The sequence below is a fragment of the Hyla sarda genome, chromosome 1 (assembly GCF_029499605.1).
Source record: "Hyla sarda isolate aHylSar1 chromosome 1, aHylSar1.hap1, whole genome shotgun sequence".
NCBI classification, from domain to species: domain Eukaryota; kingdom Metazoa; phylum Chordata; class Amphibia; order Anura; family Hylidae; genus Hyla; species Hyla sarda.
In genome coordinates this window covers 148,667,677-148,695,036 of record NC_079189.1, presented here as the reverse complement: position 1 = coordinate 148,695,036, position 27,360 = coordinate 148,667,677, and the positions used below count along the sequence as shown (strand labels likewise).

General features: G+C 40.2%; 1 protein-coding gene across 7 annotated transcripts in view; it reads right to left on the bottom strand.

Annotated features, from left to right (window-relative positions):
- TTC29 (tetratricopeptide repeat domain 29) overlaps window positions 1-27,360 on the bottom strand; it is a 267,225-nt gene that overhangs the window by 52,610 nt on the left and 187,255 nt on the right. For 6 of the 7 annotated variants that reach the window (XR_008890045.1, XM_056562838.1, XM_056562843.1 and 3 more), the window contains exons 9-10: window positions 18,574-18,697; window positions 12,875-13,106 (exon numbers count right to left, since the gene is read on the bottom strand). Coding sequence is in view for 6 of the 7 variants with exons in the window: in XM_056562838.1 (XP_056418813.1) it covers window positions 12,875-13,106; window positions 18,574-18,697 (356 nt within the window). In the remaining variant the exon portion in view is untranslated. Of the gene's footprint in view, window positions 1-1,687; window positions 3,070-12,874; window positions 13,107-18,573; window positions 18,698-27,360 lie in introns of those variants that run through there. The other variant, XM_056562844.1, reaches the window with a different exon arrangement.

Here is a 27,360-nt window from a genome sequence, read left to right as displayed (position 1 = left end):
GACCAGATTTTCATTTCAGTGCACCACTTCAATACAACATCCTTGGCAGTGGTCCAAAGTCAAAGGGGTTGGGTGGCCCAGCCTGTCCACAGCCACTTTCCCCCAAAACTATATTGTGTGTATAGATGTTGCTGTAGGGTTTGTGTTTTATGGCAGGTGAAATGAATAAAGATTAACTGACAGAGAAATGTCATAGATTAATACAGTTTTCAGGAAGTGATACACTATAGTCCCTACCGCAGTGACCAAGAGAAACAGGGGAGCAGCATGCAGAGACTTATCTGTGTATAGTGCATGTATAATGTATTATGTCATCATCTTATTTTATAAAGGTATTAAAGCGGTATTCCAGGAATAAAAAAAGGCCTTTTTTCCTTTCAAAGACCTCTCCCTGTTTGTCTCCAGTTTGGCTGTGGTTCTGCAGCTCAGTTCCATTGAAGTGAATGGAGCCAAGTTGGAATAACACACCCAAAGTGGAGACAAGGAGGGCACTGTCTTTGAAAGAAAAAGGGCAGCCTGTCAGTGTGCCCTTAACATTAATATTGCACTGAAATAGTGTGTATACATCTCAATTCATTTACATTTGTGGACTGGAATCTTGGGATAGCTGACGCAAATGGTTATTTCGCCCAATCAACCGATAGACAGCAACTATGCAGCTAGATTTTTATCCATTGGAAGTTAACACTAATGTTTCCTAATGAATCTTAAAAATTGCAATGAATTATTATAGAAAAACGATTGCGGCTTTTTTTTTACATAGGGAAGACGATTCGCCCCTTATTTCATAGGGTTGGGGAACATATGTATTCTATAAAAACTAAGAAGGGATCAACCCATCTAATAGAACATATGATGAATTTCCACAATGGAGACCCAGAACCCCTTAGATTCGCAGGACTGGAAAGGGTTGAACAACCATATGGAGGAAAAAACAAAAATCAAATGCTAATGAAAAAAGAAGCCAGGTGGATAATCCGTTGCAATGCAATGGGACCACTGGGATTAAATGATTGTAATGAATTAAGTGCACTATTATGATTTACTCCTCCATATGTTTGTCTCCCACTCGTTGCGCTGCTCCATTTTCAGACTTGGTATTTAAAGACACTTTGGTTTTAGTTGTTTTTCACCAGCACTCACGGAGTTAATTTGAACACAGTTGTTTCTATTGGTGTTGGATTGTAACCCCTCCTTTTGTCTTTTGCATTTACCTGGCTGTAACACGCCGACTTGAGGGGCCTGACGAAGCGCTAATAACGGACCGTCCCCATCGGTGTAGCCCACCCGCAGCTTAACATCTCCTCCTCCCTGCTACTGTATCCAACTTGGATTTATGAAAATAAAGGTTCTTTGCACTACGTTTTCAGTGTCTGAGGTGAGTGCTCCGATGATTTTCTTCTCCTGTTGTGTTGCAATTTGACCTGCCATTGTGTAGCACCACCAAACACCTATAGAGCTGAACTCTGAACTGTTATTCCCCCGCCTGCCAGCGGAGGTTATACTGTGCATATTAGTGAATCTACATGGTGCCAGGACAGCTCTCCTAGCAAGAAAGTATTGGGAAACGAATTCAAATATATTTAATGAAACCACAAGATTTCTTTGGAAGAATTTTTTTTTAATGAAATCACAAAATATTCACTATTGTTATAAGCATTCATTTGTGTTATTCTATGTCTGAACACAACTTTGGACATCTTAAATTTCCTCTTCAACAAATAAAAAATAAGCAAGATGTTAAAATGTCTTTAAGACTAAAAAAGAATAACAGCTCATAGCCCATACAGCTTTACTTTCCTTCTCAGTAGGAGCCCAACAATAAACAGTCTCAGGAGAAATGTCATAGGGTACTGAAGACTTAAGATTTTTTTGTTTTTATCAGCCTCAATCTATAAAACTCACAGGTCTTTCTTTTGGGCTGAATCCTATGCTGCACAGCCTCTTTTCTATCGGCTGCTCCCTATCTGCCACTTGTCATTAAAAGATACTGATTTAGCATTTGGGCTTTTCAAGTATGGCACTAGTATGTTCTTCGGAAATGGAGTGAGTTTACCCCAGCCATGGTTGTTTCTGTCCTAAGTCAATTATCACATTCTTGAACTGCAATATATTCATTTGTAGGCACTGAGGAAGCCAGTGGGTGGGCATTGATTAGGGCATAATGTCATGAGCAACACTGAAAGCAAGAAAGGAAACCCTGTATTCTGCTTAATGGTCTGCTATTAAGTAGGTGGGGATGGCTTCTAATTAGCCAACAATCACTGTGTATCCCAGTTTCCAAACTTTCCCTCCTCCCTCGGCCACCAGCTGCCAATCTGTTCAATCCTTATATATTTATTTATTTATTTTGGAGTTCATTGCTTACTGCAGCGCAAAAAGCCTTTGTTTAAGAAAGAGGGCTCCTAGGGTCTCAGCTGCTGGGGTACTGCTTGCTGCTTGCGATGAGTAGCAACTGTCAGTTTATTTTATCTCAATCTTTTCATCATTCTGCTGAAACTGGTCGAATGAAGCCACCTGAGAGACCCGAGTGCTGAGTACCTACAAGTCATTAGCCAATCTCTCCCTACATAACAAGTCAACTGTATAGTGCTCAAATGCAGCTCTTTAACCCTCTGCTTTCCACTCCATACTGTCTGTACACCCTGGCAGCATCAGCTGACGTCAATCAAAAGTTTGAGCATTCGTAAGTCATATTCAGCCTTTATTTATAAATATATATGTACAAAAACAAGAATTTGAATGGAAGAGTAATAATAGCATAATGATAAATATTCTAGCGTGTGGGCATTAGAGAAAAAACTTTACTAATAATAATTGTATGACACTTAAAAAGCACTATGGAATTTTGTACAGTGGTAGCAAAATAACAATGTATCTAACTTGTGCTTGTGTAATATAAAAGTGAAGACATATATCGGTGACCTGTAGGCATTATACCTGAACATGATCAAATCTACTTGTTCATGCGTACAGTAGACAAAGCATGTCAAATATCTGTGTATACATATGTTATATATTGTCATTTTCTTTTATTAATAATGTTTTTTTCTTTATTGAAATCAGCTCCTGAAATATAATAAAGGCAATATGGAATCATACATTGGTGTACATTCAGTTATTACCATTTAATTACATAACACACAGATAACAGTTTTACAAAACAATCTTTAACCCTACAACCCACCCACCTACTCCCTCAAACCCAAACCTGTTTCTCCAGTTCAGGACAAATAGTATCTGCTCTCTGTATATAGAAGAACCATTGGTAGTTGGCACCCTCATGCCCTCTATCAGAAACAAGTAGCACATTCAACAGATATAATGCCATGTCAGATACATCCTTGAGAAGAGTCCCACCACCCTTAACCGATGGCCTATCACTACAAAGATATGCTGCTTTGGGTCAACCTGCCTCGCACCAAAAAATAGAATCAAAATTTTTACGTACCCCAAACTAGTACTAAAACAAACTACAGATCATATTGCAAACACAAGCCTTGAAACAGGTCCATCAATGAAAGAATCAAAAACATTTATGGGTGTCAGAATATGGTGATGCAATGCAATTTTTTAAAATGTTAGCATAACAAACACTATATATGTACAGCCTCACAGACTAAAGTTAGTATATCATTAATACTCCATACTTTCATTTATTTTAACAGATTATTGTCAAATAAATAGTGCTATTACAAACAGAACTTTCCCCGCAAAAAGTATAACTGATGATGGAAAACTACTGAAGCTATGGCTATTATGATAAATACAAAAACACATTGCCAAGGATTGCTGCAGTGAAAAGGCGTTAAAGTGATACGGTAATTTAAAACAACTTTTCACATGTTGCACAGACATATCAAAAGTTGAGCTCGCACCAGGTCTTGTTCCTGAGACCCGATACAATTGCGAGTTAGAAGCCTGGTCAACTGGCATATAAGAAATTTCCACTGCATAGACTTATGCAGAGAAAAGGTCAGATTTGACTGACAGCCAGGAAGTGAGGTGTGCATTGCTGTGCTCTTCACCGGCTTATAACATGTGAACGCAGCTCGTCTCAGGAGTGAGACCTGGTGCGAGCTCAACTTTTGACATGTCTGGGCAACATGTCAAAAGTTGTTTTAAATGACAGAAATACCTTAAAGGAGTACTCCGGTAACAAACATTTATTTTTTTTAAATCAACTGGTGCAAGCACGTAAAACAGATTTGTAAATTACTTCTACTTAAAAATCTTAATCCTTTCAGTACTTATCAGCTGCTGTATGCTCCAGAGGAAGTTCTTTTCTTTTTAAATTTATTTTCAGTCTGACCACAGTGCTCTCTGATGACACCTCTATCTGTCTCAGGAACTGTCAAGAGCAGGATTTGTTTGCTATGGGGATTTGCAATGGGGATCAGTTCCTGAGACAGACAAAGGGTGTCAGCAGAGAGCACTGGTCAGACAAAAAACTTATTTAAACAGAAAAGAACTTCCTGTGGAGCATACAGAAGCTGATAAGTACTGGGAGGATTAACATTTCTAAATAGAAGTAATTTACAAATCTGTTTAATGTTTTTCACTGGAGTACCCCTTTAAAGAAATAAAGACAAACGCATGCTAGAGTATGCTAAAGAGAAAGGAGTTTTGAGGGAGCTGCCAGGAGTCAAGGTGTATTTCCCATCTTTACATTTCTACCTACTTAACTTATTACTCATCCTATGTATGTGCACTTGATTTAAGTATCTTGTTACTCACATATTTCTAGCTAATCTAAATTCTATATCACTTTGAAATTTGGCAAGCATTTCATTTATTTGCTCTATTAAAAAGAAAAGGTGCCAGCACCTGTAACCTTTATACACCCAATGAGACATTATGATTGGGTAATTACAAATTCTATTTTCAGGAAAATAGGAAACATGAAAAACTACTTTCCAATTTAGAAAACAGGACTGTCTAATAAAAGATGTGCAGTATATTCCATGTATGTGATTAATATGTCAATGCAGCATTATTTATTCATTTGGTGGAGACATGGAATTTATGTCAGCAGTATTTTAAAAGTGGTCTTATTTGGGAAGATATAGTGCTGTGTTGTAATGTATCTACTGCATCCCTTGTCCAGACAGTCTTCTACCTTTCTTATCATTTAACCAAGATGAATGCCAGCTATAAATCAATAAGTTGACTATGGCTAGTGAGAAGAAAGTGCTGTACCAATTTACTAGCCATATGTATCACACAGAGCAATATGTCAGGGTATCTGGTGGCAAATCTTATCTACTTGAAGACAAAGTTTGCTCATAAAACCAAGAATTTTAATTTTTTATTTTACAAACAATTTGAGCTTCACTGATAAAGAAACTCCATAAGGTCCATATACTTATCCACACAATTGGTCCATATACTTATCCACACAATTTCATTGGCACTAACTAGAATAATAAATCTAAATATATACCTAAGTTATGTTAAAAAAAAAAAATAACCGAATTATGTGTTTGTTTCCTGCTCCCTTATTTTTTTTTTTTTAGCAGACCTTTCTTATCTGAAATTCATGAACACAGTTGTAGAGATTGGAAACTATTTATGGGATAGAAAGATAGCTTGTAGTCAGTGTTTAAAGGAAAACTGTCATCAGTGTCACCCGCACTAACCTGTTGGTACAGATGTGTAGTGTGGGTGATACTGATGATAATGATATTTACCTGCCACCCATGGCCTCGTTGTACCGCTATCTTCCTGTATCTTCCATTTTGGCAGTGGGCTTGGGACATGGGTGGAGCTTCCTGATGTAACTGCTGTTGTTTTTCCAGGCCTGTTTGCAGCAGGAACAGCAGAAAAACAGCAGCAGTTAAGTCAGGAAGCTCCACCCATGCCCTAAGTCTGCTGCTGGAAAGGAAGATACAGAGGGAAATAGCGGTACAATGGGACCATGGAACAGGGACAGGTAAGTATGGCTATAATCAGTGTCACCTGCACTACACACCTGTCCCAGATGTTAGTGTGGGTGACACAAATGACAGTTTTCCTTTAAGCATATCCCAAAGGTAATACATGAGGTTGATGATCTGTATAAAGTCTCCAATTCTCCCCTACTCTTCTTAAAGGCCTTAGAAGACTTAGCTTACTTACAAAATCTGGAACCCCGTTCATGTGAAATAATCCTACCATACAATCAGTGTTTAAATCCATCTTCAAGGTGTTATAGGTAAAAATGGTTGTCCAGTTTTCAAAACACATTTTTATATATTCTATTATGGAATTTTGAGTTATAAGGAATCTATCAGTGACTTTGAGCTACCAAAATAGCTGAAAGCCCAAACAAGACATCAAGGAGAGGAGTAGAATCATACTTCAGGTCTTGGTCATGCTGCCTACATGCCTGTACATTCTTCTTGGGAGCTTTCCTGGCCTCTCCGCTCAGCTACAACTAACAACGCTAGCAGTCTTTCTGGGGCCAGGAAAGCTCCCATTGCACAGAACTCAGTGCAGTGAAGAAGAAGAAGACTCTGCCTGCTTGACATTTGTGGCATAGAACAGCGTTCTTCTTAGTCATGCAGACTGATTCCATTCCACTACCTTTATGGGGCTGTCAGTAAATCTGGTTGCTCAGAAGAGAATGTTTACCTAGAGAATAGTAAGGATCCTAATTTCTTTTTGAATGAATACAAAAGAGAATCTCTCACTCTGGAGGACCTGTCCTGTTCTTCATTACACAGACATCATATTCATTTAAATAGGCACTGTGTAATGCTTACTGCCAAGATTCTCCAAAGTTAAAGATGACTGCTGGGCATCCCAAAAGGGAAATGCTTTGTAATCAGCTGATCTGACCCAGCATCCCATATTCGGTATGCACGGAGCAAATTCTGTTCCGGTTTACAAGCCGGATTACAGGCCACAGTCATCACGCCCCCACCAAATATCTCCCATAGACATTAATGGAGGGGCGTGACAACCACAGCCGCCCGAAATGTAGCTCAGCCATGCTGGGCCCAAAAAATCGTGGGGGGTCCAAGCAGCGGGAACCCCCCCTCCCGCAATCAGATATCTTAACCCCTATCCTTTTGGATAGGGGAGAAAATGTCTCTGGGCAGAATACCCCTTATAAATGTCAGGGTTCTGTGTAAGCCAGTCAAATTCTCCGAAACCAAACTCTAGAGCTTGCATTGTGCATGTAAGCATTGTCAACCTAGAAATGAACCCAGTAGGAACACTGCACACAGTAGGAAACTCAGAGCTCTCTAGAATTCTGTATTCTATAGCACTAAAGTCTAACTCCATTTGCAAAACCACTTTTCTGTAATCAAATAATAATAAAACACATTGCAACCTGCAGCTGTGCATTTCCCCGTAGATACTTCCCTATTATATGTCTTTTCCAGCTGTAATTTACTTTTTCTGTTAGTGACCATGCTAGTAGTTCTAATGCAAGTAAAAAATAACATACTGTATATTTCCTATATAACTTGAATATTTTTCATACCATTGTACAGATTAAGTGGCTGTTACTGAGACAGGTTTAATGAAAGTAAAGACTGGGACATAACCATACCAGGGTACTCTTTATACAGAAGAGACAGAGAAGGCAAGAAAGGGGGAGGAGTGGCCCTGTGTGTGAAAGATTGCATACAATCTAACCTAATACAAGTTAGTGAGACAAACATAGAGTCAGTTTGGGTTAAGTTGCAGTTTGGTAATCATGCAGTAACTCGTGTATGTGTGATATATAGACCACCTGGCCAAGTTAAAGAATTAGATGATCTACTAGTTGAAGAAATAGCTAAAATGACAATGAAAGGAGAAGTTAAAATTATGGGAGACTTCAATCTTCCGGATGTAAACTGGAAAACCAAAATAGCTAGTTCTGTCAGGAGTAAGATATTCTGAATTACCCACAGGGATTATCTCTACAACAATTGGTTGAGGAGCCAACCCAAAGGGAAGCCATTTTGGATTTGGTATTCACAAATGAAGACTTGGTAAATGATGTTATTGTGGTTTAATATAAGAACAGAGAAGGAGTCACACCACACAAAAACAAAAGTTTTAGATTTTAGAAAAAACTACTTTTCAAAATTGAGATTAGTCATAAATGAGTCCCTATCAGACTAGAACAGATTACATGGAGTCCAGAAGAAATGGGACTACATAAAAGATGCATTATTGAAGGCAACCGAAAATTGCATTAGACTTGTCAGTAAAAGCAGAAAAAGGAAGAGACCACTGTGGCACTCAGCAGAGGTAACCAAAATCATAAAAATACAAAAAGCTAGCATTTAGTAAATATAATAAAACCCAGAGCAATAAAGATAAGGAAATCTACAAGATTAGGCAGAAAGAGGCCAAGCAAGTTATAAGAACTTCTAAAGAGCAGGCAGAAGAAAAACTAGCTTAGTCTGTGAAAAAAGGGAATAAGACATTCTTCAGATATATAAATGAAATTAAAACAAGGAATAACTAAATTAAAAACAAAGGAAGGAAGGAATGTAGAAGAGAATAAAGGGGTAGCTTAATGCTTTAATGAATACTTCTGTTAAATTTTTACAGAAGAAAAAGAAGGAAAAGGACCTCAATTAAGGAGGAAGACTAATCAATTGTTTGATGCATGTGTCTTTACAGAGGAAGAGGTTTTACATTTGCTGTCTAAAGTGAAGACAAATAAGTCACAGGGGCTTGATGGGATAAACCCAAAATTATTAAAAGAACTTAGCGTTGAACTAGCAAAACTGTTAACAGATTTATTTAACCAATCACTGGTAACAGGAGTCGTCCTGAAAGATTGGAAATTAGCAAATGTTGTGCCCATTAACAAGAAAGGTAGTAGGGAGGAATCAAGCAACTATAGGCCAGTTAGTCTGACATCAATAGTGGGGAAATTAATGGAAACCCAACTAAAGGATAGGATTGTGGAACATCTAAAATCCCATTAATTACAAGATGAAAAACAACATGGGTTTACTTCAGGGAGATCATTTCAAACAAATCTTATTGATTTTTTTGATTGGGTGACTAAAATAATAGATGGCGGAGGGGCAGTAGACATCGCATATCTAGATTTTAGTAAGGATTTTGACACTGTCCCACATAGAATACATATCAATAAACTACAGTCATTGAGCTTGGACTCCCATATTGTTGAGTGGATTAGGCAGTGGCTGAGTGACAGACAACAGAGGGTTGTAGTCAATGGAGAATATTCAGAGCAAGGTCTTGTCACCAGTGGGATACCTCAGGGATCTGTTCTGGGACCAATTTTGTTTAATATCTTCATTAGTGATATTACAGAAGGTCTCGATGGTAAGGTATGTCTTTTTGCTGATGACACAAAGATATGTAACAGGGTTGATGTTCCTGGAGGGATACACCAAATGGAAAAGGATTTAAGCAAACTGGAAGAATGGTCAGAACTCTGGCAACTGAAATTTAATGTGGAAAAGTGCAAGATAATGAACCTGGCGTGTAAAAATCCTCGGGCAGGATATAGAATATTTGACACAGTCCTGACCTCAGTATCTGAGGAAAGGGATTTAGGAGTAATTATTTCAGAAGAATTAAAGGTAGGCAGACAATGTAATAGAGCAGCAGGAAATGCTAGCAGAATGCTTGGATGTATAGGGAGAGGTATAAGCAGTAGAAAGAGAGAAGTGCTCATGCCGCTGTACAGAACAATGGTGAGGCCTCACTTGGAGTATTGTGCGCAGTACTGGAGACCAAATCTCCAGAAGGATATAGAAACTCTAGAGAGAGTTCAGAGAAGAGCTACTAAACTAGTACATGGATTGCAGGATAAAACTTACCAGGAAAGGCTAAAGGACCTTAACATGTATAGCTTGGAAGAAAGAAGAAACAGAGAGGATATAATATAAACTTTTAAATACATAAAGGGAATCAACACAGTAGGAGAGCATATTTAAAAGAAGGAAAACTACTACAAGAGGACATAGTTTTAAATTAGAGGGGCAAAGGTTTAAAAGTAATATCAGGAATTATTACTTTACTGAGAGAGTAGTGAATGCATGGAATAGCCTTACTGCAGAAGTGGTAGCTGCAAATAAAGTGAAGGAGTTTAAGCATGCATGGGATAAGCATATCTTTACATAAGATAGGGTCAGGGACTATTGATAGGATTCAGTTTATTGGGCAGACTAGATGGGCCAAATGGTTCTTATCTGCCAACACATTCTATGTTTATAGATAACTGGAACACACAGACCTTTAAGGTGGTTTTCTGGATACTAAAAAAAATCTCTCCTATTGGACAGAGGAACGCAGTGAAAAAACAAACATATTCTCACTTACCTTGCTCCCCTGGGGGTCCCCCTGTGAAGTCTTATGGTGTCCTGCTGAACACTCTGGCTGCTTGCTACTTGTGATACAGACTAGTCTCGGCAATGATGGCCTGTTTGGACACCCAGGGATTGACTGAGAGGGCCTTCACTGCCAAGATGAATCATTTTCAAAAGTTACGGACTCGTGCACTAGGAGAGAATTTTTAGTATTCCAGAATACCCCTATACCTTTCCTATTTCACTCATAGAACAATTGCTCAGAAACCAATTCACACATTACATATTTTGGACTGTCTGAGTACTTGGGAGTTTGTCCTAGGTCAATCTGTAACCCAGGATCCTAACCACGGAGCCCTTTCACCTAATTTAACATAGGTGTGGGTATAGTGTTACCTTATGGAAGTAAAACTACTGAGCCAGAATGCTACCTACAAAGTAATTTGTCTGATAATCACCAAAATCTGAATTATACATTAGATAGCAAAGTCTATTTAGTTACTGTTAACAGAGAATATGTGTAAACTGCTTATTAGAGCTAATGTATATTACTCCATTTGAGCACGTTTGGCATCACATATGGTAACCTAAGCTCTGAGTGAGGCTGCTCAGATATGTAGTACTAAGGAACTTTCAGTTAGTGTTGTAACTTAAACTGCACATACACAAGAGATTTTGAACAGGAATGAGGGCAGTCGTCCATTGCATTACTGGTAGAAACAATTCCACCTGAAAAATCCAGGACTAAAATGGTTGATCAAGGGTGACTATTACAAAAGAAAACACATGCACCCACCTTGGGCTTGCAAAAAATTATAAATGATCAGATACATTTGATGGATCATGCAGTACCCTTTTAATTTCAACCACAGCCAAAAAACTAAAAGAAAACACTGAAATTGTAAGCAGGCTATGAAAATCTTGAAGGTAGTGGGCATTGAAAATGATCAAAATTTTAAGCACTTATCTTCAATTTATGGCATGTGGGAGGAGCTGTAAAAAATCACATCAAAAGCAAATTTTTTCACACACATGATACTTCAGAAATCGGATCAAGTCAGTACAATATCATAGGGTGATGCCTCTTGTGATCCTACTGGTCCTATACATGCGATTATGGTGTGGGGTGGCATACTGTACAGTAGCCTGATCCCTCTAGTCTCCATTCCATGTACACTGACAGCTTCGCATTACATTGATTGGTCATGGAAACTGTGACAATTTCAATGTTTTAGGAGTGTAGTCTGCCATTGATCATCGTGAATATATGTTTACATACAGTTTTTAAACAATGGTTGGCTGAAATGAGCAGCTTTTCGAAGGCAACTTTTATGTATTATATTCAATGGTCTTTTTTCTTAATTTTTTGTGGCCTACAATTTTGCTGTGGAACTATTGCTACTTGGTGCCAATCTATGACAACACCATGTATGCACAGCCAATGCAAAAATACCTAAACTTCCTACAACAATACTAGTAATACTTGCCAATAAATACTGTAAGGCTGTAGGAATTCATACATCTGTAAATAATGGATATGGCTGAAATGGTCAAAGAGATGCATGCTCACAGTTACCATGCTATGTATTTTAAAATTAAATGCACAAGATAACTATATTCATCTAGTGTGATCTCTCTGATTTCATAAGATGGCCAAAGGAACAGTGTAGATGATTTTGCGAATCCCAGCCCGTCACTCACCTTCCGCAGCCACTGCCTCACTGTGTACCTGTCCTCGCAGCTCCGATGCGCGTGCCTTCGCCCTCTAGGGCACGCGCGCGCGCCGAGCTCTGTTTCATAAAGGGCTAGTGCCCAATTAATTAAAGTGGTTACACCTGTCCCCTGGTCCATATATTCCTGCTCCTCCCTTGCTTCCCTGCCGGATCTTTGGTTGTTTATGCCATAGTGAAGTCCTGTGTCTCGCTACTGTGTACCTGTTCCCTGTTTCCCTACCTAAACTGTACCTGTGTACCGGCCCTGACCTTCCACCATCTGCTTCATCCTGCCAATGTCCTTCCGTGCCACGCCCCCCCCCCCCCAACTACCTGTGTGGATGAGTCATGCCAGGGGTTGCCACCTGGGTGCCGCAGCAAGACCATCCCTCTTTGCAGCGGGCTCTGGTGAAAACCAGTGGCACCTTAGACTCCGCTCCCTGGCATGGCTCATGTCAACATTCACACAGGCCCAGAGGATCCACCACCTGCTGTCCTCCTGCCGTGTCCCGTTACTGTCCTCCATCTGCCGTGATCATGACATATACTACGGACACCCCTTATGGAGATGAGCTTGTTGTCTAGCTATCAGAATTTGGCCATTGTCAAAGTTATTCATATCCTTACAGTTGCCCAATTCTCCTGCTTCCCACAAATCATTGTGAAGAATGAACTGTTCATTTGCTGCTTACTATATCCCACCCCTATACAGGTGTTTCATCGGTTTTAATGTTATGGCTGTGTAAATAGATTTATAGATAAACAGACTAACTGATATAGATAAATACATTACTCCCTGTTTAGAATCAACAATGGGAAAAAAAACTATTCTAGCTAAATGCACTGATAAAAGAAATAAGGCTATTTGTGTTTTATAAGCAGTCTTACCAACTTTTGCTGGGTCATTGAACATGTCACTTCTGTTCTTTTTCCATGCCAGCAGGTACTCCATGCTAACATAATCTGCAGCCTCTGTGTGTCTGCTCACGGTCTGCATCATCTGGTGTGCCTTTGCAATGCCGAAATGAACCTGTGCCTCCTCTATCAGTGGTATTTCACCGAGATTGACTGCAGTCTCATAAGCTTGGGAAAAATACTGGCATGCTTTTTCATAGTTCCCCTAAAAGGAAACCCACAACAACGTTATTATCTTATAAAAGAAGAGTAGTTCTTTGTGTTAAAACAAAACTGTGCATGTTGCTTTTATGTACAAATGTTACTAGTGGGCCCAGATGATGTTTTAGTTATTCCTTAGCTGTTTAACTTAGCAAATAGAAGCAATGTCATAGAGAATACTGTGTCTTCTAAAAATCACAGAATACTATAGATTTTTGGGGAGAAAGGGGGGTGTTAAACTACAATGAAACATTGAACTGCCAATTATTTGAAACAGTTTGGCCTTTAGGGTACGTTCACACATGCTTAATCCACTTCGGATTTCACTCTGCAGATTTTATGCTGTAAATTTCATGCTGCGGGTTTGAGGCTGTGTATTTCAGCAATTCATTTATATTGATTAAACCAGCAGCATCAGATCCACAGCATGTCATCCACATGTGAACATACCCTTAATGTGCCGCTGTATGGAAATAAGTATGCTCAAATCACTTGCTGTGCACCCATAAACTGTGTTTATTTCATATTACAATGATACAGCAAACCAGAAAGACGTGGTTTGCAATTGCAGTGGGAATCTTCTCCATGTGTACCATGCAATGTGGTGCACCACCTTTCCCCTTTTTTTACATTTATTTCTATATTACATTTTTCCATCTCATATAAAACATTCAGAAAAATATTTTTCCACAGATGATTTACAAATTTACAAACCAGAACAAGAAAAAGGTTTGCATTTTCTCCCAAATTCTCCTGGAACATTCACCCTTTTTCCTACATTTAGCTTCCTCACCAAATGAATCCATTCAGTACCTTTCTACTTTAATCTGCCATGGACTGTCTCCTTCAAGCTGCACAGCAATGTGGCTAAGCAATTGTTACGTTATGCGCTCCGGCCGCACATGCTGGCCGTGAGCGCATGGTCCCTTTACCTGCTGTTGCTGGCGGGGCTGGGATTCGCATCGCGGGACACGCCTGCATGCAAATCCCAGCCCGTCACTCACCTGGTGCTTCTCCTGCCCCCGTCCCCGTGCGTGTCCCCGTCCCCTAGGGTGCGCGCCGGAGCTTAAAGATTGAAAGGGCCATTGCGCCCATTAGTGAAGTAACACCGGTGGCTCATTGATAAATTCCTCCACCTCCCACACTTCCCTGCCAGATCTTTGTTACCCTAGAGCCTGAGAGAAAGCATTCCTGTGATTGTCTTGCCGTGTATTATATCCTTTGCTCCGTGACCTGACCATGCTTCTTTGCCGCCTGCCTACTGACCATTTGCTACGTTAATGACTACGCTACTGTGCCGCCTGCCCTGACCTTCTGCTATCCTGAACACAAGCTGCCTTATTACTCCTGTGCCTCGAATTACTCAGCCGCCTGTGTGTTCTAGCCGTGCCAGGGGTAAAGAGGTATGCTTGGATTTAAAGAGGTATGCTTCCTGTCACCTCCAATATAATATGCACTTTTTCTATTTCATATGCAGTTTTCCTATTTCACAGAAAATGTATTCACATACTATGCAATGATTTCTCAATCCTAAATCAGTAAACAGACACATTCCCCATATAAACAGTGCAAAAAAATATTTACCTACAAGTTAACCATACAGTAGTTTTATAAATACAGATAACATAAATAGTAAATATTTTCTTAGCGGCATGCTACAAAGCTGGGATGTGAATGTCATTAAATTGGTTTATTTCTCATTTATATAACTGAAAGACAAGAACAATATGTATCCATAAAATGCCAAAACCAAGTTAAATTACTATTATTAGGCTGGGTTTACCTACCAGAATTAGGAAAGCAGCAATTTTGGTGCCTCTGCCACCATTTTTATGCCATGGTAAAGATCAGCTACAACATACACAAAAGAAATATAAAAGCCTACTAACATTAAGGCTTTCAGATGAAGGAGTAAGGCTACGTTCAAACTACAGAATGTGCTTGGACTGCCTTGTCTTCATAAATATAATGCATATACGAGCAGATTTATCCCCCAAAAAATGGACATGATGATTCTTTAGGCAGAGTCCGAAAAGTCAGTGTACACTGTGCAACTGTGCAGGAGAATGGCATTGAAAATAATGGGAGGCTGCCCATAGCCTTTCGGTACTACATGTTTGTTGGCAAACTATATGCTAAAAGAGAAAAGAGAACTGTACTGTATAGTGCATTATGGCAAAAACAGTGTGCAGATTATTTAAAGGCCTGTCACATTCAGCAGCCTGAAGGGGGGCTGCGCACATATACAGAGGCTGTAATATGTTGGAGATTCCAGCCCTGGCTTACTTAATGAGATTTCCCTTTTTATCTATAGATATCAAAAGATTTTTTCTTTCCCACTGGTCATTTTAATGGATTAAGAATAGCGAGAATTGGTGAAATAACTTAGCTCCTCTAAAGATCCATATTATGCACCATATGTCACAAACTTTAGCTGCTTCTGCTTTCACTTGAGTTTTAGACATCACAGGTCCTCCCCCATACTGTGTCAAAAGTCAGCCTTGGATCATGATCCTGAAACCTTTCCTAGTTGGGATCTCCAGCAAGCAGGATGCCATCAGCACGGGCTAATCTTTCCATAATCACAACCGGCAATTAGCACACTCTAACCAGCTGTCAGGCTGCAGACTGCAAAGAGTGACTCTTCCATTTAAACCAACAGGAGAGCAGTATGTGCACTTTTTTTCAAAGACACTTTTCCCTCCTGGGAATTAAATGACACAAAGAAGTCACAAATACTACTACTTCTGCAGCACAAATGGCTGGCAGATGCACACGGTGCATTAGCTCTCAGTGTGTTCATAACCTGCTAAATACACACACTATCCAGATTTAGCAAAAAAAACAAACAAACAAACAAAAAAAACACTTAATTCACAATATAAATCTATATATATAAAAATCAATGTGTGTGTGTATGTATGTGTGTATGTTCCAGCATCACGTCCAAACGGCTAAAGATATTAACATGAAACTTGGCACACATGTTACTTATATGTCAACAACAAACATAGGATAGGTAATTTAACCCTTACTCAACCCCATTTGCCAGGGGCGGGGTTTATGTTTAAAGTCCCATACAAGTCAATGGGAAATATATGTTACTGCATAACTTCCAAACGGCTTGAGATATTTCGATAATACTTGGTCACATGTTACTTATATGTCCACTTAAAATATAGGATAGTTAATTTAACCCTTAACTACCCCTATTTGTGAGGGTCGGGGTTTTTGTTTAAAGTCCCATGCAAATCAATGGGAAATGTATGTACGGCTGGACATATTTCAATAACTGGTACACATATTACAGGTTGGGATAGGAGGAAAGGATAGGAGGTCAGGATAGGAGGCCGGGATAGGAGGACGGGATAGGAGGTCGGGATAAGAGGACGGGATAGGAGGACAGGATAGGAGGACGCGATAGAAGGACCGGGATAGGAGGACCGGGATAGGAGGTCGGGATAGGAGGTGGGGATAGGAGGACACGAAAGGAGGACGCGATAGGAGGACGGGATAGGAGGACTGGATAGGAGGTCGGGATAGGAGGTCGGGATAGAAGGACGGGATAGGAGGTCAAGATAGGAGGACAGGATAGGAGGTCGAGATATGAGGACGGGATAGGAGGTTGTGATAGGAGGATGGGATAGGAGGACGGGATACAAGGTCGTGATAGGAGGACGGGATAGGAGGACGGGATAGGAGGTCGGGATAGGAGGTCGGGATAGGAGGATGGAATAGGAGGACGGGGTAGATGGACTGGATAGGAGGACGGGATAGGAGGATGGGATAGGAGGACGGGAAAAGAGGACGGGAAAGGAGGTCGAGATAGGAGGACGGGAAAGGAGGTTGAGATAAGAGGACGGGAAAGGAGGTTGAGATATGAGGACAGGAAAAGAGCACGGGAAAGGAGGACGGGATAGGAGGACGGGAAAGGAGGTTGAGATAGGAGGACGGGAAAGGAGGACGGGAAAGGAGGTCGAGATATGAGGACGGGAAAGGAGGACGGGAAAGGAGGACGGGATAGGAGGACGGGATAGGAGGATGGGAAAGGAGGACGGGATAGGAGGACAGGATAGGAGGATGGGATAGGAGGACAGGAAAGGAGGATGGGAAAGGAGGACCGGAAAGGAGGACGGGAAAGGAGGTCGAGATATGAGGATGGGAAAGGAGGATGGGATAGGAGGACGGGATAGGAGGACGGGATAGGATGACGGGATAGGAGGTCGGGATATGACAACAATATATGAGGACGGGATATGAAGTCAAAAGCTTCCTCCTTTGTTTATTTTCCTCCCCAACAAGGATTAGGAAGGAAAAACCGGGCAACGCCGGGTACTCAGCTAGTAGAATATAAAATTGAGCTATTTATATAAAGACCAAAACATTTACATATAAATTATAGAAAACATAAATGTTTAAACTCAGTTATTTCCATTCAATTAAATATTTTTTGTGAAGGATATATGTGAAATATGAATTTGCTGTTAAACTTGCAGGCTGTGGACACAACGATGTTAATTTGGCCTAAAGACTATGGTTGGGTTTACATGTAGTATTTAGCTATGTTCAAACACAGTGGCTCTCATTTAATAAGAGTGGAGTGTAGGTTTCTTTGTGGGTTTTAATTCCCTACAATTTTTTTCCACGGTATTTACTAATGTTTCCCTACAGTTTCCACTTTGCTTTTTTTTAACATATGCTCTGATCTGTCGGGTTTTCCTCAGCTGAAATCGACCACATGTTCTGTGGAAACCTTAGTAAATATGTTGGGTTTTTGTGAAAATGTCGGGAACCTGCCCCTTTTTGGAGACCACGCCCCCTTTCCCCAGTGACCACGCCCCCTTTGGGGTTTTCTTAGCAAAATGGAGAGTTATCAACACCAAACTATCAAAGACCAGAGAATTAAATTTAGAAAAACAAATATCACTTTATTGAAAATTTGTTATAAAAACAGATAAAATACATATAAAATGGCAAAAAAATGGTGGCACAGGAAAAAATGGGAGGACAAGAGGAGCTGTATATTCAGAAGATGTGCAAATAGAGTCAGGCATACAAATGGGATACAATTACATTGAGCCAAGTATAAGGGATAATTAGCCACATGGGGAACTGCAAACATACAAGGAAACTATAAATGCACTGGTACACCACAAAAGCATATAGGATAAGCGGAAAGAGCAATGAACATGCACCTAGTCTGAATACCTCTCAGGTTTTTTTCAGCCAAAAATATACACGTTTTTAACCAATGCATATTACAAATATACATTTAATGACAGGTACACTTTAAGCCTATTAGCTAGTAACTTACCTGCCTCATTATTTGTGTCATAATTTATGCCAATTTCTGATGCATGTCTGGCATAAATTGGTCAGTGGAAATCCATGTTCCCTTTTTTTTCTAAACCCCACACACTCCCAACCAGTGACAAGAGAAAATCACTTATATAAAAGCAGTCAGTACTTACTCGTGCATTAAAAATGTCTCCAAGGCAGATGCATGTCTCTGCAAGGCTTTGGCCTAATTTACTAGTTTTGGCAACCTCTATAAAATTTTCCAGGTACTTAATGCTCTCAACAATTTTTCCTTGGCTGTAATGAAAGAGAGATTGATATTTCAAATATGTATATGAAAATTAAAGAACACAATGCTTATAACAGTATCAAGTTACATTTTACCTATCAGTAAACTGTGTCAGGGCCTGAAGTCGAGGATTACACCTTGGGGTCAATTTCTGTCCAATCCAGGTTAATATATGTGTTTTTGTTTTGCAGCTTGGGCCTGCAGCAGTGTATGTACAAAGGTCAGTCATAACATTAAAACCATTGTCAGGTAAATAAAATTGACTTATTACAATGGCACCTGTTTACGGGTGGGATATAGGTATCAAGTGAACAGTCAGTTCTTCATTTATTTACATTGAAATCTTCAGAATCAGATCTGCAGCAGATCCTGTACACGTAATTGTACTCTAAGGATCTGAGCAGTTTTCATAAGGGGCTGACAACTGGGTCAGAGCATCTCCAAAACAGTAGGTATTAAGGGGTGCTCCTGGTATACATTTGTTAGTATAAATGCCGAGGATACCTAAATTTCATCTTAAAAGGTATGCTTAGCGTTCCAAAGAAAATATAAAAATTAGGGAAGATTAAAAGGGTACTTCGCTGCTCAGCGTTTGAAACAAACTGCCCCCCCATGATGTCACACCCTGCCCCGGCTATGCGGGGACCGGAGTGGGATGCCTGCTGAATTCATTCAGCAGGCATCCCGTGACAATGCCTGAGACCCCCCCCCATTTGGGCGATCGCCGCAAATCGCCGATCAATTCAGATCGGCAATTTGCGGCGATTCCGGGCTGATCAGAAAATAGGGATGATCAGAGCTGACAGAGACAGCCCCGATCATCCTAAAGGATAGGAGTGAGGTGGCAGGGGTGCCACCTCCTACTATCCCCTGCGATTGGCCGATCAGGAATGACCGTCGAATCGCAGAGCAGGGGCGAGGGGTGACAGTTGAGTTCCCCCGCTCTGCCCACCCCTGGTAGCCGGAACAGAGCGGGGGAAGATGGAGGCAGGTACCTTGGGCACGTGGGGACCGGTGGCAGGTACCTTGGGCACGCGGGGACCAAGGACCGGTGAGTGGAGCAGGGGAGGACCAGAAGGCAAGTGGAGTCAGCCGCAGCTTCAGAGGCAGCAGTGAAGATCGCTGTAAAGTGATCTTCACTGCTGCTTCTAGGAGTTTCAAAACTACAACTCCCAGCATGCCCAGACAGCCTTTGGCTGTCCAAACTGTAGCACTTCAGATGTCAATTCAAAGCATGCCGTAAGTGTCCAGGCAGGCTAGGAGTTGTAGTTCGGCAACATCTGGCCCTTCAGATGTTGCTGAACTACAACTTCTGGCATGCCTGGAAAGTCTGGAAATACTTGGCGTTCAAATTTTGCAACATCCGGAGGGCTACAGTTTGGAGACCACTACATAGTGGTCTCCAAACTGTTCTCCTCCAGTTATTGCATAACCACAACTCCTAACATGCCCTTCGGCTGTCTGGGAATGCTGGGAGTTGTAGTTTTGCAACAACTGGAGGCACACTGGTTGGGAAACATTGTCTGCTGTTGCAGAACTATAATTCCCAGCATGCACTGACAGACCATGCATGCTGGGAGTTGTAGTTGTGCAACAGCTGGAGGCACATGGGTTGGGAAACACTGAGTTAGGAAACAGACAGTGGGTAGTCTGTTACCTAGCTCAGTGTTTCCCAATCCCAGCCAGTGTGCCTCTAGCTGTTGCATAACTACAACTTCCAGCATGCACAGTCTGTCTGTGCATGCTGGGAATTTGCATGGGCGGGGAGTTTGCATGGGCGTTTGCATGGGCATGGGCATGTAAACCCCGGCCGTGTGAATGTACCCTAAAAACACAACACTACACTTCTCTACACAACACTAACCCTATATAAAGAGTAAAACACTACATATACACTACACACTTACACTGTTGCCCCCCAATACAAATTTAAAACTTCTTGTACGTCAGTTTTTCCAAAACGAAGCCTCCAGCTGTTGCAAAATAACAACTCCCAGTATTGCCGGACATTGACTGTCCAGGAATGTTGGGAGTTTTACAACAGCTTGAGGCACCCTGTTTGGGGAAAACTGACGTACAGTATTAATACCCACATGTGACCCCATTTCGGACACTACACCCCTCATGGAACATAACAAGGGGTATAGTGAGCATTTATGCCCCACAGGTGTCTAACAGATTTTTGGAACAGTGGTCCGTGAAAATAAAAAATTAAATTTTTCAGTTGCACAGCCCACTGTTACAAAGATCTGTCAAACACCAGTGGGGTGTAAATGCTCACTGCACCCCTTGATACGTTCCGTGAGGGGTGTAGTTTCGGACATGGGGTCACATGTGGGGGGGGGGGGTTCACTGTTCTGGCACCACGGGGGCTTTGTAAACGCACATGGCCCCAGACTTCTATTCCAACCAAATACTTTCTCCAAAATTCCATTGTCGCTCCTTCCCTTCTGAACATTGTAGTGCACCCACAGAGCACTTTACATCCACATGAGTTATTTCCGACTCGAGAGAAATGGGGTTACAAATTTTGGGGGACATTTTCACCTATTACCCCTTGTAAAAATGAAAAATGTTGAGTAATATCAGCATTTTAGTAAAAAAAATATACTTTTTACATTTTCATATCCAATTTCAACACAAAGTTGTCAATACCTGTGGGGTGTTAAGGCTCACTGTACCCCTTGTTATATTCCTTGAGGGGTGTAGTTTCCCAAATAGTGTGCCATGTCGGGTGTTTTTTGCTGTTCTGGCACCACAGGGGCTTCCTATATGAGACATGCCCCCCAAAAACCATTTCAGCAAAATTTGCTTTCCAAAAGCCCAATGTCGCTCCTTCCCACCCACAGAGCACTTTACATCCACATATGAAGTATTTGCTTACTCGAGAGAAATTGGGTTACAAATTTTGGGGGGCTTTTTCTCCTTTTACCCCTTGTAAAAATTAAAAATATGGGTCTACAAGAACATGTTAGTGTAAAAATTGAAGATTTTGAATTTTTGCCACCACTTTGCTGCTATTCCTGTGAAACACCTTAAGGGTTAACAAACTTTCTGAATGTCATTTTGAATAAGTTGAGGGGTGAAGTTTTCATAATGGGGTCCATTATGGGGTCTTTCTAACATAAAGACCCTCAAATTCACTTCAAAACTGAACTGGTCCCTGAAAAATTCAGATATTGAAATTTACTTTCAAAATTGCTGCTATACTTTGAAACCCTCTGATGTCTTCAAAAAGTAAAAACATGTCAACTTTATGATGCCAACACAAAGTAGACAAATTGTATATATGAATCAATATAGAAGTAGAAGAGATGTGTGAGACAGCACCGGGGTTCGACCTCTGTGCCTGTGCTTGCCCAGGCCGCCAGCTCAGGAAAATTGTACACAAAATCCAAGAGACACAGCACCAGTCAGGTCACGGATCTTTAAAAAGCTGGGTTGTCTTTATTGTCCCAAAATCAGAGCAGCGTTTCGTCAGTAGTAGCCTTTATCAAGCATGCTTGATAAAGGCTTCTACTGCCGAAATGTTGCTCTGATTTTGGGACAATAAAGACAACCCAGCTTTTTAAAGATCCGTGACCTGACTGGTGCTGTGTTTCTTGGATTTTGTATGAATCAATATATAATTTATTTGGTATTTCTATTTTCCTTACAAGCAGAGAGCTTCAAAGTTATAAAAATGCTAACATTTCAAATTTTTCATGAAATTTGGGAATTGTTCACCAAGAAATGATGCAAGTATCGACAAAAATTTACTACTAACATAAAGTAGAATATGGCACGAAAAACAATCTCTGAATCAAATTCATAATTACAAGCATCCCAGAGTTATTAATGCTTAAAGTGACAGCGGTCAGAATTGCAAAAAATGCTCTGGTCCTTAAGGTCAAAAAGGGCTTGGTCCCCAAGGAGTTAAGGGGCAACCCTGAGTTCTGTTTGCAAAAATAAAATCAGTGGAGAGGGTTCCATTTACAAAGACTTTGTCAGTGGGGTTAAAATATAAGGGCTTTATAGATAGCATCATTTCCCCTTCAAACCCAGTTTTTGACCAAATGACCAATTTCGGCATTTAAGAATAATACTACAGTTGGGATGTTTTGAGAAATAATATAAGGCAATATATTTAGGTTGTGCACAAATCCCACCTGGTCGATATTTATAAGCTGAATGAAGCTAGGCTAGGATACTCGCATATATTTTTGAATCAGAATTTAATTACAAGATGGAACTAAAACTTTGTTGAATTGTGGGTGGTTTCTCAGATTTGGGTAGGGCCACAATTAAAGTTTCTTGGTTTTCTTTAGGAAAGGAGGCTGTAGATCGGGCTATATAAAAGAATGTGTCTGGTGAAAATTATCTTATCCCATATCCACAGAATAGGGGATATGTATCTGATTGCAGAGGTCCAACCACTGGCATCCCCAGTGATCTGCAGAAAAGGGGCCCAGCTCTCAGATAGAGTCTGCTGTGAATGGCACACGCTCCATTCATTTGTCAGGGGCCTGGAGCAGTGTACATACAAAGATTAATCATAACATTAAAACAAATGGCAATGAGAAGTGAATAATATTGCTTCTCTCATTACAATGGCACCTGTCTAGGGGTGAGATAGAGGTAGCAGGTGAACATTCAGGGGGGGATTTATCAAGACCTTTGCAGAGGAAAAGTTGACCAGTGGATCGTAGCAACCAATCAGATATTTTTCTGATCTTTTATTTTTCAGAGACCTTTTTAAAAATGAAGGAAGCAATCTGATTGGTTGCTGTAGGTAACTGGTCAACTTTTCATCTACACAGGTTTTGATACATCTCCCCTAGTTCTTCATTTAGTTGCACTGAAATCTGCAGCATCAGATCTGCCGCAGATTCTTTACGTGTGACTGTACCCAGAGGATTTGAGCAGCTTTTACAAGGGGCAAATTCTGTTGACTTGACAACTGAGTTAGAGCATCTCCAAAACAGCAGGTGTATTGATGGGTGTCTCCAGTATACATTGGTTAGTATTTAGACAGTATATAAAAGAAACGGCAAGTGTGTACTTGGACATTAAAAACTATTTTTTTAAATACAAAATTATAAAAACAAGAACTTCATAAATGATCTTTTGAAAAGCAACAGAAAAAGATGTAATAAAAAGATGAGAACCCCTTGCTCACAGCAGGAAAAAAATATCAGGCCAGATTTATTACCTGTCAGAAACCAAAACTGGAGCGACTTGTCCACGAAAACCAATCACAGCTCAGCTTTCATATCTTAATACGCTCTGGTAAATTGGAAGCTGAGCTGTGATTGGTTGTTATGAGCAAATCACTCCAGTTTTTGTCTCCAACAGTTTGAAAAATCTGGGCCATTGAGTGCAACTCCAAAGGCATCTTGTAAATTTAATACATTTAGAAAATGGCTATAAAGTGCGAAGTCTGACATTCATCTAAAAAATCAATACGACTGTGGACTACCATCTAACAGGAAAAAGTGCAAGAGAAGGTAATGGATGAAAGACACTACAAGTAAGCATGTAGAAAACCTAACAATGCACCAGTAAAAGTAGAAAGCAATTACATCAAAGTGACAAACCAATAACCAGGGGAACCATCAACAAACCCTATGTACATTTCCCTGAATAGCAGGGAATGTCAAGGGTATTTCATAAATAATCAGTCTTTAATGTTATGGCTGGTTGGTGTCTATCCAAATTGGCGGCTACACTAAGACTTTTTGAAGCAATATTAACTAGTGACAGCTGCAGTCCATAACTCAATGGTGTAGCTTAATGGTTAAAATCAACCAGTAAGGCAGGGTTCACACGGTAGATTTTCCGTGCCGGATTACGCATTGGAATCGGGCATGGAGATTCCGCTGCAGCAGAGTCCTGTTGAATTCAATGGGATTCATCTGTGGTGTGTACATGGCGGAATTTCCATGCCAGATGTTTCTGGCACGGAAATTCAATTTTCTGTGTCCACACAAAGAATGAACACGTTCATTCTTTGTTCGAAATCCGCATGGAATGCATAGCCATCTATGAGATGGCGCATTCCTGTGTGAACCTAGCACTGGCAAATTATGCCAGCACCCTACAGTGTCCAAAATGTCCGCACGGAGATTCTCCGTGTGAACATTCCATCATGAAAACATAGCCTCAGAGTAACATGGTGTATAACAGCTGCATGTCTTTGCCTGTATTACAGCTGTAAGTCGAGGTCTAATCACTCAAGGTCACAACATCAGAAATCTCTATCATACATTCAGAGTAGTACAACAGATCTGCGGTTGTACCAGGACATGTGGTGTGATACTATGGATGTAGAAATGCATCCACATTAAACTTATCTGAAACTAGCTTAAGCCTTAGTGTTGCACTTGTTGAAGGAATAGTGGACTAATCCATATAATTCTTTTAATAACCCACCTAATAAAAAGGCTCAATGTAAGAATTTGTGAAACACGAGTGATTAGAAATCCACTTTTTGCTATTTTCTAGTTCTGAAGACAAAATAAATATCTGCAACAAAATATAGATAGCAAGTCGATGGTGTCCAAAAGATTTGCTCAGTAATGATATATCAGCAAAGAAAAGCTCTTATTACGGAAAGCCAACACAATCTTACGAAAGAACAGCAAAGGATTTATTGAGGATAAGAGCAGGGTTACAGTGTTAGACAAATATTAATTCCTCTTTTCCCAGTTCTCCGCGTGCAGTGCACAGGTGCAGCCTAGAGAGCATATTATGGGTTATAATCACCAAATTCATTCAACCAGACCTCAGAGAGTTAAAACATATAGCAGCACTATTTGATCCACAGGAAAAGAAAGAAAAATCACACGATATTTATCTACCAAGGTGATTCCAGTTTCCAGATGGGCAAACGGTACTTTAAACACCCATATCCCCTGACAACTGTCCAATTATGTATATCACACTTGGCCTACTGTTTGCTGTAGAAGTAATCAATAAAGGATGTGGTTGAGTGAACATAGGTTTTGGTTGAACCAATGCATGAAAACCTAATCATTTACTCAGAATGGAGAAGTCAAATAGAACAGGGATGAAACTACCACAAAGGGGATTCTTGCTGATGCTATAAGTTTGGAAGCTGGAGATGAAAGTATTAAGGTAAATGGAATCAATGAGAAGAGAAATGTATCAAAAATAAATAGCTTTTATCTGGTTTAAAGAACTAATCTGAATTACACTTGTTTCATTTTAATAGATAACCATCACAGAGTAATGTCACACTAACAAACATACATCACTGGGCAACCCAATTTATTAAGGGAAAAAATTTATTCTCAGATATATTGTTATTTTTTATGTAGAACGAGACCCTTCAAACAGTCTTGCCAGCAAGCAAACAAACCCAAACAGGTAGCGTCACAGTTCAGTAATCTTGGGTTTATTGTAATTATTAGCATACAGCGATAAGTTCCACTTGCAGCATGCGCTATAAACAGAAACTTAAACTTTCTTCAGATCAGTTCTTCTAACCAAATACTTGGCACATTCAGTTTCAAAGTCAGTCTTTCAGTATCCAACATATCACAGACAAGCTGATCTTCTGCAGAGCAACTCCTCTCTGCTGCTTTCTGGCAGTGCTAACACATCTGTGAGTTCAGGTTCAGGACTCCAAAACACACACCAACACACCAGGATTGGAGTATGGGAGTGACTTTATCTCCAGTAGTTTCAAAAACCATTAACCCCTTAAGGACGCAGGGTTTTTCAGTTTTTGCATTTTCGTTTTTTCCTCCTTACCTTTTAAAAATCATAACCCTTTCAATTTTCCACCTAAAAATCCATATTATGGCTTATTTTGTGCGTCACCAATTCTACTTTGCAGTGACATTAGTCATTTTACCCAAAAATTCACGGCGAAACGAAAAAAAAAATCATCGTGCGGCAAAATCGAAGAAAAAACGTCATTTTGTAACTTCTGGGGGCTTCCGTTTCTATGCAGTGCATATTTCGGTAAAAATTACACCTTATCATTATTCTGTAGGTCTATACGGTTAAAATGGTACCCTACTTATATAGGTTGGATATTGTCGTACTTCTGGAAAAAATCATAACTACATGCAGGAAAATGTATACGTTTAAAAATGTCATCTTCTGACCCCTATAACTTTTATTTTTCCACGTACAGGGCGGTATGAGGGCTCATTTCTTGCGCCGTGATCTGAAGTTTTTATCGGTACCATTTTTGTTTTGATTGGACTTTTTGATCACTTTTTATTCATTTTTTAATGGTATAAAAAGTGACCAAAAATACACTTTTTTGTACTTTGGAATTTTTTTACGTGTACGCCATTGACCGTGTGGTTTAATTAACTATATATTTTTATAGTTTGGACATTTACGCACGCGGCGATACCACATATGTTTATTTTTATTTACACTGTTTTATTTTTTTATGGGAAAAAGGGGGTGATTCAAACTTTTATTAGGGAAGGGGCTAAATGACCTTTATTAACACTTTTTTGTACTTTTTTTTGCAGTGTTATAGCTCCCATAGGGGCCTATAACACTGCACACACTGATCTCTTCTGCTGATCACTGGCATGTATTAACACGCCTGTGATCAGTGTTATCGGCGCTTGACTGCTCCTGCCTGGATCTCAGGCACGGAGCAATCATTCGCCGATCGGACACTGAGGAGGCAGGTAAGGGCCCT